The sequence below is a fragment of the Corvus kubaryi genome, unplaced genomic scaffold (genome assembly GCF_017639235.1).
Source record: "Corvus kubaryi isolate FWS band 111438036 unplaced genomic scaffold, C.kubaryi_AGA036_p1.0 37285, whole genome shotgun sequence".
NCBI lineage: Eukaryota > Metazoa > Chordata > Aves > Passeriformes > Corvidae > Corvus > Corvus kubaryi.
In genome coordinates, this window is record NW_024581089.1 from 581,305 (window position 1) to 594,449 (window position 13,145).

At 53.0% G+C, this 13,145-nt stretch overlaps 1 protein-coding gene across 2 annotated transcripts in view; it reads left to right on the forward strand.

Moving 5' to 3' along the window:
- Positions 1-11,722, forward strand: part of PHF2 (PHD finger protein 2) — a 59,835-nt gene extending 48,113 nt beyond the window's left edge. Inside the window, exons 18-22 of one of the 2 annotated variants that reach the window (XM_042026646.1) lie at positions 4,352-4,629; positions 5,644-5,739; positions 6,634-6,743; positions 7,884-8,145; positions 10,638-11,722. In XM_042026646.1, the coding sequence (XP_041882580.1) occupies positions 4,352-4,629; positions 5,644-5,739; positions 6,634-6,743; positions 7,884-8,145; positions 10,638-10,726 (835 nt within the window). In that variant the 3' untranslated portion in view covers positions 10,727-11,722. The remainder of the gene's footprint in view (positions 1-4,351; positions 4,630-5,643; positions 5,740-6,633; positions 6,744-7,883; positions 8,146-10,637) is intronic. The other variant, XM_042026647.1, reaches the window with a different exon arrangement.
- Positions 11,723-13,145: the final 1,423 nt, after the last annotated feature.

A 13,145-nucleotide genomic window follows, 5' to 3' on the forward strand; every position in this document is an offset into this window, starting at 1 on the left:
TCACGTCTGTAGATGCTGAGCATCAGTTTTAGCAATAATGCTGTAATAGATGAATCATTGAAAAGGAGAGAGTTCACTGACTGCAGCTTGAGGGTGGGAATTATGGTTTTTAATGTCGTGAGAATGTAACAAAGTAATCGAAATGGCCACCATTTCTCCCATGAGGCATTCTAAGGTGCCACAAATTCCAGGTGTTTGAAAGAAGGATATAGGAAAGTATCTACCCTTGCTCCCTTCTCTGGTTATCATTCTTCTTCCCACCAAGAAATAAGGCAGTGGGAAGTGCTTGGGTGAACACCTCTGCTTCCCTACAGATGGGGGGCACATGGAATCTCCTCTCAGTTCTGTTCTTGTCCCTAGTGGTGATGAAAAAGGCCAGTGATTTTACAATCAAGGCACATAATCACTGCACCTCTGCAGAAGGCTTCTCTTGACACAGCTGCTATTTCTAGAGATGAGATCTGATCTCCATTTAGTCCTGGTTTGCCTCTCTTGCTGCCCCTTCCCTGGCAAGGAGGGGTTGACTAAACAGCCACCTCCTGTGGTGGTGGAGAACATGGGGAGAGGTGTCCATGTCTGCAGCATTTAGGAAATTGAGTACTTTTTATTGTCTGAGCTCAACTGGGTCAGTGGTTCTGGATTTTCCTGATCTCTTCAGATTTGGCCCCAACTCTTCTCCTGCTCTTCAAAAGAAATAATCACATTAACGCTTGTCTGTTTGACCATCCCTGTGAATTCCTTTTCCATTCTGCATTATGGTTCATGATGGGATGAGTGTTTATGTTGATTTTACAGCTACATTTTGGCAGGTCATTAGACACATCAAAAAATAGTTAGGTGTGTCTAATGCTGTAATAAAGTTGCCAGGTTAATAAAACTCCCATGCTGGAAGTTTGGTATAAAAAAAGAAAATTTACCAACTATTATAAGAACTCAAAGAAATCTTCCTTGGCCATGTGTACACTGCTGCCCGTTCTGTGGATAACACAGCTCACTGCATGCTTTGAAATGGTCCTTGACAATTCTCTGGCAATTTTGCTGTCTGCAAGGGGTTAAACTGCCAGAATGGAGCAGGACTCAGGCCTTTGCTTCCCCCCCTCAGCCTGGGCACTGTACCCAGGGTGTTTGAAGGGTCTGTGGTTTCTGAAATCAAAGTCACACACACGGTCCCGTCACCAGACTTGGCTGGGTTACTGCACCGTGTGGGGTGGTTCAGTGGGAATGTGTCATATCAATGCTGGCTCTGGGATAAGCACTGGGTTTTGGCAGTGTGTGCTGCATCTTGATTGGAAAAAGCCCCTGGTAAATGTAATTACTGTGTTTCATTTCATAATTACGCTCGGCTTTTTAAATGGCCGTAACGTGCTTTTTAAAAATGAAATGGAGGAAACACGATATGCAAACACACTGTGTCGCAACATGATGCCCCTGTGGTCACGTCTGGCTCTCAGGAACAATTCCCATCTTTCTCTACTGGCAAGGCAGATTAAGGACAGGGAATGTGTGTGTTTATAGATGTGTGTGTGTACATCGTGGGTGCTGCACAGAGCGGCCGTGCAGGTGGGATCTCCTCTCACACCAGCAGTCTGCGCATGCATCCCTGTCAGACCAGTGCTGGAGCTGCTGGATCCCAAGCAGTCACTTGGGAAGCAGGTCAGGGCTTTTTGTGATAGTGGCCTTATCTGAATTATGGGAAACTTTATTCTGTAAAATACTGGGCTGTCACTAGCAGCTGGCCACCCCAGAGGCCCTGATGGCATTACCTAGATTGCCCTAGGGAGCTGCAGCTCAGCTACATGTGTCAGCAAGGCCGGGAGAGGGAAGGACAGAGCTCCTGCAGAAAGGCTGCTGTGAATGTGGGAACAGGCTGGAAGAACTGAAATGGAATATGGAAAAAGCTTGGAGGGCTGGTCATCACCTGATCTTGAAAGGAGCAAAATTACTTGTTTTGTCCAGGTCTGATTCAAAAATGGAAGAAAACATGGGGTTTGTACTTGAAATTATTGGAGTTCCATACTTTTATATAACTGTGACTTCCACAGAGCCACCACTCAATTAGTAATATTCTGCTGTTTCTAAATATGAGGATACAGGTAGAAGACTCAGTAATTGCAGATGGAAGGAAGGAGATGATCTGCCTAGAGAGGTTGAATCCTTGAAGAGAGATGGCAGTGGTAGAGTTGGTGGTGAAGAGCGAGGCACTGACTCCCTACATGGTATCCTGCATGATGCAGGGTGTTGGGACCGTTCCTGTGCCCAGCCCACTGAGGAGATGAAGCCTGAGTCCGTCAGTGCTGCCTTGGTCCTGTGCCCAGCACAGCTGTTTGCCTGGTCCCCCTGCTCTGGCGTGTGATCTTGGCACACCAGTGTTGATACCACAGTCCCCCCGAGCTTCCTTTTCTCCAGGCTGAGCCCCCCAGCTCCCTCAGCCACTCCTGGTGCTCCAGACCCTTCCCCACATCTGCTCGCTTCTGTGGACACACTCCAGCCCCTCAATGTCCTTCTTGTCAAGAGGAGCCCAAAACTGACCCCAGGGTTCCAGGTGTGGCCTCAGCAGTGCCAGGGCAGGGGACAGGCACTGCCCTGGTCCTGCTGCCCCACCAGTGCTGCCACAAGCCAGACAAAGGCACAGACCACTGCCAGTGTGTCTGTTAGAGTGTCCTCCTCTCTGTGCCTCCACAACAGCAGCTGACAGCCTGAGGACAGGAAAACAAGGCTGCTGGGCTGGAGGCAGGTCTGAGCTATCCCCCAGTGCTACCTCCGGTGTATTTGGAGGTGGCTGTGGGGATAGAGCAGGGGCAGGAGAACTTTGGCTGCTTTGTTCCTGCTCCAATGCTCTTTTCAAGTGTTTTTTTTAAGCCATAATTGTAACTCTCTGGTAGGTTACTTTCATAAATGTGGTTTTTTAAAAATCGTTGCTGAAGCTACAGAAAGGAGATATGGCTCTTCCAGAGCTTCAAAATTGCTTCCTGAGTCTTCTTGAAATTTTTTTGGCTTAGAAAGCTGAAATATTCCTGATGGAAGCGCACCAGGCACGTGCCCTAATGAGAAACACTCTGCCCCATGTGCTGCTCTGTCTCTGAGACATTTCCCCCTTTTCAGGTTGGTGTTTGACTCTCAGAACCACTGTTTTTGATCATATCCCACCATTTATTTGTTGGAGTTTGTGTTGCTTAAGGCAGTTCCTCTCTGATCTGCCCATTTAGTGGTCAGTATTTGATGGTCTGTTTGCAGTGTTTTGAGAGTCCAGCATTTGGAAAAACAGTTCAGGGAAAAAGACTGGAAGAAAATATGATAATTCCTTGTAGATGATGCAAAATATTCCTTCACCAGGGAGAAGGCAGAAGAGAAGGCATGATATCAGAGGGATTTACATGGCTCTTTCCTAAATAAGTTTTCTGATATTCTTCTATTTGTTGAGTCGTGAATGAACACAAGTCTTAACTCATTTTCAGGATTATGAATAAATGCCATTAGAGCCCAGAAACTTCCTTTAAGGTCTTGTACATTATTCAGAGCCCAGATTAAGCTCAAGTAGGAGAAAGTGACATGGTGCTGTTAATTCTCTTGTATGTTTGTGGCTTCTATTGCACAACAAATGCATAACAAGTGTAACAAATATTGCCACAGCAAGGTTTTTTTGCATTTCACTGCTTGCCCAAACTCCAAAGTTCTGGAAATATTGGATGATACATTCTGCCAGTCTCAGAAATAACTTCCAGCAGCTCCTGGAGGGGTGGAAGCCCATGGCATGAACTGGAACCAAAGACTTCCAGGCAGTTTGGAGCAGAGCCCCCCACAACATCCCCCAGCAGTGCTGATGCATAAGCTCTCCTTTGACAGGAGACGGTAGTATAGATTATAAATAACACTATTAAAATATGATGATGGGGAGGAGGATGATTTGGTAATATAGAAAAATAGCATTAAAGATAGGTAGGTAGGTAGATAGGTAGATAGATAGATAGATAGATAGATAGATATTAAAAGATGATGATGAGGAGGAGGAGGACGAGGATGATGATGATAGTTGGTAGTAGAGACACTGTGCTGTTAGGAATTCTGCTGTGGGCTTTGGGAAGTTCCCTGAGCCCTGCCCAGAGCACTGACAGCCCCCAGGGGCCTGCCCACACCTCCCTGGCTCCTGGGCCATCACCCCCCACATCTGAGGTGCTGTCTGTGGTACTCCTGTTCCATAAAATTCCCCACTGGCCCTGGTGGTATGTCCAGCTACTCAGAGGAATCAGGGACTCTCTCCTAGCAAAACTGCCATGGAAGGAGTGAGCTGTCTGGAGGGGTTGGTGTTTCTGGAATCACTGAACTCCCTGGTGTTTCTCCCTGTGTCCCACAGCCAGCCACCTGCCTCCCCCAGCACGCAGGAAGCCATCCAGGGCATGCTCTCCATGGCAAACCTCCAGGCCTCAGAGTCCTGCCTTCAGACATCATGGGGCACCAATCAGGCCAAGAACAACTCCTTCTCCACACAAAACTCGAAAAAAACTGGTGGTGGTGGCAACAAAAACGCCGGGAAGCGGCTACTGAAGAAAAGCACAAAGAACAGCATCGACATCGAGGATTACGATGAGGACCAGGACCACTTGGATGCCTGCTTTAAGGACTCGGATTATGGTGAGTAGGAGGGAAGCAGAGTGAGGGTGTGCCTGAGGTTGCATGGACCACCTGTGAGTGTTGGCAAATGCCCTCTGCTCGTGGCGCTTCCTCCTGCTCGGCCACCCTGCGATCGGCCGGGGGTGTGCGCAGGAGGAGCACACGGAACGGGATCTGCTCACCAAAGGAAGCAAAGACCATGGGACAGCAGACTGCCTGCAGAGCCCAGGGTCATACCACCATCCAGGCAGGCTGGATTTGAAGCATGGCACAGTGAGAAACTCTCGAGAAAGATGGAGAGCCCCCAAAACTGCAGCAGTCAACCCAGAAATGGGGGACTGTCCCAGAAATGTGGGTCAGGTACTGCTACTTGTGACAGAAGTGTCCTTATCTGCACAGTAGCAATTAAACCTCCAGATGAGAGGAGTAAGAAGTTGAATCTGTACATGGAAAACGGATCCAATGCTATTTTGAGTTCTGGCAGAGAAAGCAATCATCTGCAGCAGAAATGGGCACAAAGCCAGTTTGCACCAGTTACCCCAGTTCTGCCATAATTATCATGGAATCATAGAGTGGTTTGGGTTGGGAGGGACCTTCCAGGGCCATCCAGTCCCACCCTCTGCCATGGGCAGGGACACTTTCCACTATCCCAGGTTGATTCACACCCTGTCCAACCTAGCCTTGGACACTTCCAGGGATGGGGCAGCCACAGCTTCACTGGGCACCCTGTGCCAGGGCCGGGAGCGGGACTCAATGATTCTTATGGCTCCCTTCCAGCTCAGGATATTCTGTGATTATAGGGAAATATAGAGAGCCAGTCACAGTTTAATGACAGCAGCTCCCAAGAGTAATGTGTGGATGAGAGCAGAGGAAAGTCCCCTGAGTGTCACAGCTGTGACAGAAGTGCTCAATGGCACTTCTGGGGACCGTCCAGCTGTGGTGCCTGTGGTCACTGCACCTGAAGAGAGCAAGGGGGCCTCTGCAGGGCAGAGCTGTTTCCTAAACTGAAACTATTGCCTTTGTTTCCTACTGTAGTTTACCCTTCTCTGGAATCAGACGAAGATAATCCAGTATTCAAATCCCGATCAAAGAAAAGGAAAAGTTCAGATGATGCCCCTTACAGCCCGACGGGTAAGTGCTGTGGTCTGTGCTGCCCAGACCCAGGCTAAGTCATGCAAATCGCTGAAACCAGCCATTTTTCAAGGAGTGTGGAAACCGTAACACACTGTTAGTGATTTCTTTATCACGTGAAGGATTAATCCTTTCCAGCACAGTGGGAGGTGATCCATGCACTGGGATTGCTGCCAAGCAGTTTTAGCCTTCCTCCTTCAATCAGCTGGCAGGAAAAAGCCATTCCTTGGTTGGTTTACTTTTCCTCACACTCTTAGTGATAGATCAATTGGCTGCCACCTTAGCAGTGGTGTAACAGTGAATCAATCCCTGGACAGCTGAGTTGCCATGGATTTCAGGTGTTGACTGTGGGAACAGTGAGAGACAAGTGGGAATAGTCTCCTCCAGGCTCAGCCAAAGCTCATAATCTGGAAGGGTTTGATCTGTCCTGGGCTTGTTGGAGCTCACCAGGCAAGAGGGCCCCTAGACCCCTTTGATGGCACAGTGAGAAACAGTGAGAGGGGACCCTCTCTGTCTGCTGTGTGTGATAAGCAGCCCATGCTTGGTCTTATCAGCTCGTGGCCCTGCATGTCCTCCCCCGGTTGTGGGGGAGCATCGTCCCTTTGGAAATGACACTCATAATCCAGGATGTGGGCACAAACCCACGTGGCTTTGGCTTCAGGTGGCTGTGGAGCTGCCCAGCTGTGTGACATCTTTATCAGCAGCCTCTACCCGTGCCACTGTGCCCGGAGGCTGCTGGCTCTTGTGCCTTTACTCGCAGCCAGAGAAGGGAAGGGCAGAGGCTGCACCATCCCCATCTCTCCTGGCTGAGCAGGGCAGAGCCCCCTGCCCTGTGCTGGCTGTGCGGGCCCATGGGCACATTCCTGCCCCTCACCTGCCTTGCTTTCCCTGCAGCACGAGTTGGCCCCTCAGTGCCTCGGCAGGACAGGCCGGTGCGGGAAGGCACGAGAGTCGCCTCCATAGAAACTGGACTCGCCGCTGCCGCCGCCAAGTTGTCACAGCAGGTGAGAGGCTGCTTGGGAAGGAGGAGCTGTCAGGAAAGGAGAGCCCTGTCCCCAGCAGCAGAGCTGTGCCTGAGCATAGCGCTGTGCCAGCCCTCAGCAGTGTTTGGTCCTGCCAGTGACACGAGGGTCTGCAGTCTCAGGGAAATAAATGGGATGCAAGCCCAGCGGTGTTCCAACACACCTGAGCACGTCACAGGGCAGCAAGGGACAAAGCAAAAGCACAGGGAAGGATGAAGGAGTGAGAATGGCTGCTGGGGTAGAATAGGAGAAGGCTGCCCCAAAGGAGTGTATTTGACGTGTATTTGAGAGGCTGACTGGTGTGATTGCCTGTCTGTGCAGATTGGCTGCTGGGCAAGTGTCAGGGTTTGCTTCCAAAGATTTGATGAACTGTGAGCAAAGGGTCAGTTTAGGAAAGGAACTGTGGCAGTTTGGATGTTTGGTAAGTGTCCAGTCTCTGAGGGGGTCAGAGAAGCCCCATAAAGTTGACGTGGTGAGGCGCTAAGGTGACAAGGTCTGCTGGAGCGAGGTTGGTGAGGCACCTCAGCAAGCTGGTGGAGATGCAGGTTGTTGTGGCCTTGGGCTTCTGTGGACTACTGAGTAGAAGAGCTTTGAGGATGGTGGCAGGGTTTCATGAAGAAAGGAACTGAAAGTAGACAAGGGACACAGGACAGTGGCAGACCGCTGCCGCCCCAGTGTGCATGTCCAGCTGCAGTTACAGGTCAGGAGATGACGTGTGTGTCCTAGCAGGAAGCAGAGGCTGAATCAGTGGGATGTTCAATATCCTCCATGCTGTTGTGCAAGGGTGTGAAGATCCCTGAAGATAGGAGGTGCCAGTTTTTGTGGAAGATGGAAAGATTTGCTCATGCTGACCACGCTGCTGTGCCAGGGCAGTGTCGGTGTGGGCCCGGCTGGCTGTTAAGGAACGAGGAGGCCCTGCACAGAGCGAGGACATAGAGGCACGAGAGGCAAACGTGTGTGTGCAGCTGTGAGCGAGACGGTGTTGGAGCAGCCCCCGAGCGCTTGTCCATGGCCAACTCCGCGGGTGTCATTGTATCAGGACCCTAAGCAACGCTGCTGGCCCTTGCCCTAGCTAAAGGTCTCCTGGGGATTAATCTGAGCTTCATCTTTGTCATTTTAAAGGAGGAACAAAAAGGCAAGAAGAAAAAAAATACCAAAAAGAAGCTATCAGCCCCCAACGCAAGCAAAGCGGCTCAGGAAGGCAGCTCACCCGAGCCGAAGCTGGAGTCACAGGCCAGCAGCCTCACAGATCACGAGTACACTGCAGGGGCCAGCACCTTTGGGGTCGCCCAGCCTAACAGGGGATCGCAGCCGATGGCACCCGGTGTTTTCCTCACACAGAGGAGACCCTCATCATCCTCGCAGAACAATGCCTCCGCCAAAGGTACCAGGAAATGCCTGGGGTTGTGGTGCAGGAGTGGGGAAGGGTGAAGCACTCGTGTACCCCGTGCCTTCCGCAGGGCCTGCACTGCCATGTGTGCCGTGGGCAGCTGTATGGATGCAAGTCAGATCCAGTCAGAGACAGGGCCTGTGGCCTTGACTGTCCTGGCACTGGGGGGCCAAAGAGGTGTTCTTCTGCTGGGCTGTTGGTTGCAGGGTGTGAGGCATCCCATGGCAGGAGCAGCGCCAAGCACGGCCCGAGCTTGCGAGGAGCACTGCGGGGTCACATCCCGGCCTCTCCAGCGACGCCTTGTCCAGGGGAAGATGCATCGTGAAGGCTGTTCTGCCCAGGGCTGGGACAGGCACTGTGGTGGTGGTGGTGGTTGTTGACCAGCTCTGTGCTGACTGTAGCTGAGCACGTTCCTCCCAGGACACGTAGAGCAGGGCACACTGCAGATCTCTCTGGAGAGTTGCCACAAGCGAGCAGAGGAATATCAGACCTTGGGAGTAACACAGCTGCAGCTGAAGGCAGGAGAGAGGAAGAGGTTGGTTGCTGTCTGCCATAGGGAAAGCATGAGAAAGCTGAGGCTGTCCTGGAGTCTGGGCTAGGATCTCCTGCTCTGCGCTTGAACTTGGCTCAGGAGGTGTAACTGAGGCAGGTGTGTGGGACAGGCACTGCGTAGCATGAAAGTTGTGTGTGATCCCACTGGGAAAGGCCCTGGTGACAAGTGAGGCAGTGTGGCAGATGTTTCCTGAATTCCAGGTATTCGAATGGAGCTGATTAGAGGTAGTGCATGGCAGCTTGGAGGGCTATAGGGGAGAATGTGTGTAGCCTGTGATAGGGGCTGGGGTTCTGCCAGGAGCTGGTGGTACCTGTGGCTCTCTGCAGAGCTGGAGTGGAAAGAATGTATTTGCCTGGAATTGTGCTTTTGTGGTAAAATGGTGGGAAGCAGGTCCAAGGCAGTGGAAGATGTAACGGGAAGATGATCCATCAAATCCAGATGCTGATGGAGCCCGGTGTGGCCAGCGAGCTGGGCAGTGCAGCAGTGCATCGTGCAGGGAACCTGGCCAGGCAGTGGATTCCACCCTGCCCTTGAGATCGCTCTGTCCTTAAAGGAGAGAAGGGGTCATTGCTAAGGGAGCGAGAGGCTGACCTAGCAGGGAGTGGAGGACCATTGGGTCTTCCTCCACAGGGTCTTAGGACAGCTGGAAGCTCTGAGGGGATGGCAGGGCTTCTCCTCATGGAGCACAGGAGAGTCCTGAGCATGGGGTCCACCAGTCTGGGTGATGGAGGCACTGTGGAACGAGATGGTGGGATGACACAGAATCAGGGAGCTCTAGGATGGGTGATGTCTCTGGCACGGCAGGAGGAGAGGACAAGGAGAAATACGGAGATGTGATGGTGTGTGGGTTGGTCTCAGTGTGGTGGGCGAGGGACCAGGCATCCTTGGGGCAATGCTTGTCCCAGGACTTGTGGTAGCACGTGAGCTCAGGATTCCTGTGCTGCAGGTTTCCTGTGCAGGAAGTCAGAGAGGTGCCCAGGAGCTGTGGGGGGTGTGTGTGTGTGTCTGTGTGTGTCCGTGTGTCTGTGTGTGTGTGTCCGTGTGTCTGTGTGTCCGTGTGTCTGTGTGTATCTGTGTGTGTGTGTCTGTGTGTGTGTGTCTGTGTGTGTCTGTGTGTGTCCGTGTGTCTGTGTGTGTGTGTGTGTGTCTGTGTGTCCGTGTGTCTGTGTGTGTGTGTGTGTGTCTGTGTGTCCGTGTGTCTGTGTGTATCTGTGTGTGTGTGTCTGTGTGTGTCCGTGTGTCTGTGTGTGTCTGTGTGTGTGTGTCTGTGTGTGTCTGTGTGTCCGTGTGTCTGTGTGTATCTGTGTGTGTGTGTCTGTGTGTGTCCGTGTGTCTGTGTGTGTCTGTGTGTGTGTGTCTGTGTGTGTCTGTGTGTCCGTGTGTCTGTGTGTATCTGTGTGTGTGTGTCTGTGTGTGTGTGTGCAGCCTCTCCCTGAGGGGAAGGATGACACTGGTGGGGCTGGGTTGGACTGTCACCCTGTGGGCAAACAGGTGACCACGAGCAATGGGCCAGGGCAGGTGAGGGCGCAGGGCAGCAGGGCTTGCACTGCAGGGGCAGAGGGGTGCCTGGCAGAGCTGTGGGGGCAGGGGGGTGCCTGGCAGAGCTGTGGGGGCAGGGGGATGCCCAGCAGAGCTGCGGGGACAGGAGGGTGCCTGGCAGAGCTGTGCCTCCCCAGAACAGGTGTGGATATGTCCATCGGGGTGGCTGTGCACTGTGCCCCCAGCTCAGCGGGGCTGGCTCTGCAGGGGCCGTACTCCCAGCCAAGCCCTGTCCTGTGGCCAGTAGCCCCTGAGGGGTGCTGCTGGGTGTCCTTGAAGGTGCTGGGCAGGGCTGGCAGCAGGGCCATAGAGGCAGGAGGCAGCTGGAGGGTCTGTGATGTGGGGTGGTGTGGGGTGGGCGTGGGTCCTCACGCCAACGCTGCTCTCCTTCCAGGGAAGCGCACGAAGAAGGGGATGGCCACGGCCAAGCAGCGGCTCGGCAAGATCCTGAAGATCCACCGGAACGGGAAGCTGCTGCTCTAGTGGCCCCAGCTCTGGGCCACCACCACAATAATCCCTTTAACTTTCAGCGGTCGGACTGTACAGAATCCTGCTATAAATATTTTTTAATATAGATGTCCTTTCTCAGAGTGCTGAGAGCGACTAGCCGCAAAAAGTTAATACTAATCTCGGCCACCGAGGAGCGTCGGGCCCCCCGCTCCGGCACCGGCTCCGGGCCTTGGGCCCCTGTTCCCGCCCGGCGAGCGGGCAGAGTGGGCGGCCACAGCCGGTGTGGCGGCAAAGCCAGGGGCAGGAAGGGGCCAAAGGCCACGTGGCAGGAGGAGACCGCAGGACTCGGCCACAGGCCGAGGCGTTGGGCGGGGAGGTGGCGGGCGCGTTCCTCAGGCAGCCCCCGCCGCCCCGCGCTCCCGGGCCCCTTTTCCTAGAATGTAGCTTGTACATAGCTTTTGGAATAACCACCGCCGGGTTTTTATACGGGGGAGGGTCTCTCCGGGCGCTGCCCGCCGGTACCAGCTCTTTGCGTAACTTCTTGTACGAGGAGGGAGACAGTTATTTTACTAGCACCTTGTGGAGTGTTTCCGTGTTTTGTGACGATGTAATTTATTAATGTTTGTAGCTTTTTATATTTGTACATTTCTTATGGGCTTTGTTTATATACACACATTACCGGGGCGCGGCGCCTGCGGGGAACCAGAACCACCTGCCACCGTGTGCCAGGACCACCGGGGCCACCACCAGGGCCACCAGGGCTGCGCCGGCCTGGGCGTCGCGCCGGCTTTTTTTATTATGATTATGATTATTATTATTAGTATTATTATTTTTTCGCGACATGTACATTTCTAACAAAGTTTATCGTGGCTATCTATCTATGACGGTGTTTTATTTACCGATTCATATCAAATGCTCTTGTATCAACTTCACAAAATCTTAAGTAAACCTAGAGCAAAGTTTAAAAAAAGAAGAAAAAAAAAAAAAAAAAAGAAAGCAAAGTAAAACTATTTCAGGTTTTGTACACAATTGCCTGGGCCTGGCCTTTTTGTGGGGTCGGTGAAGGAGGGGTAGGGAGGCAGCTGGGAGTCCCTGAGGGTGGGTGAAGGAACAAGCATGGACCCACAGCTGGGACAGACAGGGAGTGGCTCCTCTGCCTCTGTCTCATCTGTCACCCACCCCCTTACACACCTGCGCTTGCTACAGCACCACGAGAAGCCCTGATCAATTGGCCATGGCCTTGAGTGTCCCAGTAAGATACCTCACAGTCCACCCAAAGGTGTCCACCCACAGGCCCAGCACATCATCTACCTCCCATGGACACACCTACATGCCTGCTTCCCTCTGCTTCCTCCCTCTTGGAGGTCACCAGGTGCTCCAGCCTTTCCCCTTCTTTGTGCTCGGTGGAACATGCAGCATCTCACCATTTATTCCTGACTGACCCTTGGGGTCACGTGCAACCTGCAGTTCCCTTTGTTGATGCAAGGCCATTCCCACCTCCCGCACTGCTCCTTGCTCTTGGACACTGTGAGCTGGCAGTGGCACGAGACAGCTGCAGCCTGCTCAGTTCCCTGTTCCCCTCTGATGGCCCCAAGGGGCAGGGGCCTCTTAAGGTGGATCTGGTGTGGCCTCACACCCCAGCCGGGTTGTATTGCTTACGGGATAGCAAAGACACCATGGGATAGAATCGTACAATCTTTGAATCACAGAATGGTTTAGGATGGGATGGACCTTAAATTTCATATTGTTCCATTTCCTGCCACAGGCAGGGACACCTTCCACTGTCCCAGGCTGCTCCAAGCCCCATCCTACCCGGCCTTGAAACCTTCCAGGGATCCAGGAGCAGCCACAGCTGCTCTGGGCACCCTGTGCCAGGGCCTCACCCCCCTCGAAGAGAGGAATTCCTTCCCCATATCCCATCTAACCCTGCCCTCTGGCAGTGGGAAGCCATTCCCCCTGTCCGGTCACTCCATGCCACTGTCCAAAGCCCCTCTCCAGCTCTCTTGCAGCTCCATCAGGGATAGTCAGTGATGTGTTTTCTACGCTCTTACGCTCAAAGCCCAAAAGAAGATGCAAGAGACCTGAAAAGTGTGTCACAGGCCAGGTTTTGTGGCTGTGTCCCCTTCAATTCAAAAGCAGTCTGAGTGTGATATTCCTTCATGGATATTGATTGAGGTTTGATAGAGAAACAGGGGGATTTGGCTCTCCCGGCATTCCCGTCCAGCATCCCGGTGTTCCAACCGAGCCATGACACCTGCAGAGAGGCGCTGGTGTGTCCCACACAGCTGGTGTGTCCCACACGGGTGGCACCGCTCGCTGCGGCGGCTCGGGCAGCGCCTGTCCCCGCAGAGCCCCGGCTCAGCCCCGGCTCCGCGGCTGCGGGGGAGCTCCGGCAGCGCGGCCTCGCAGGGACCCTGCGGGCGGGGCGAGGGGGCTGGTGGCGATATCGAGC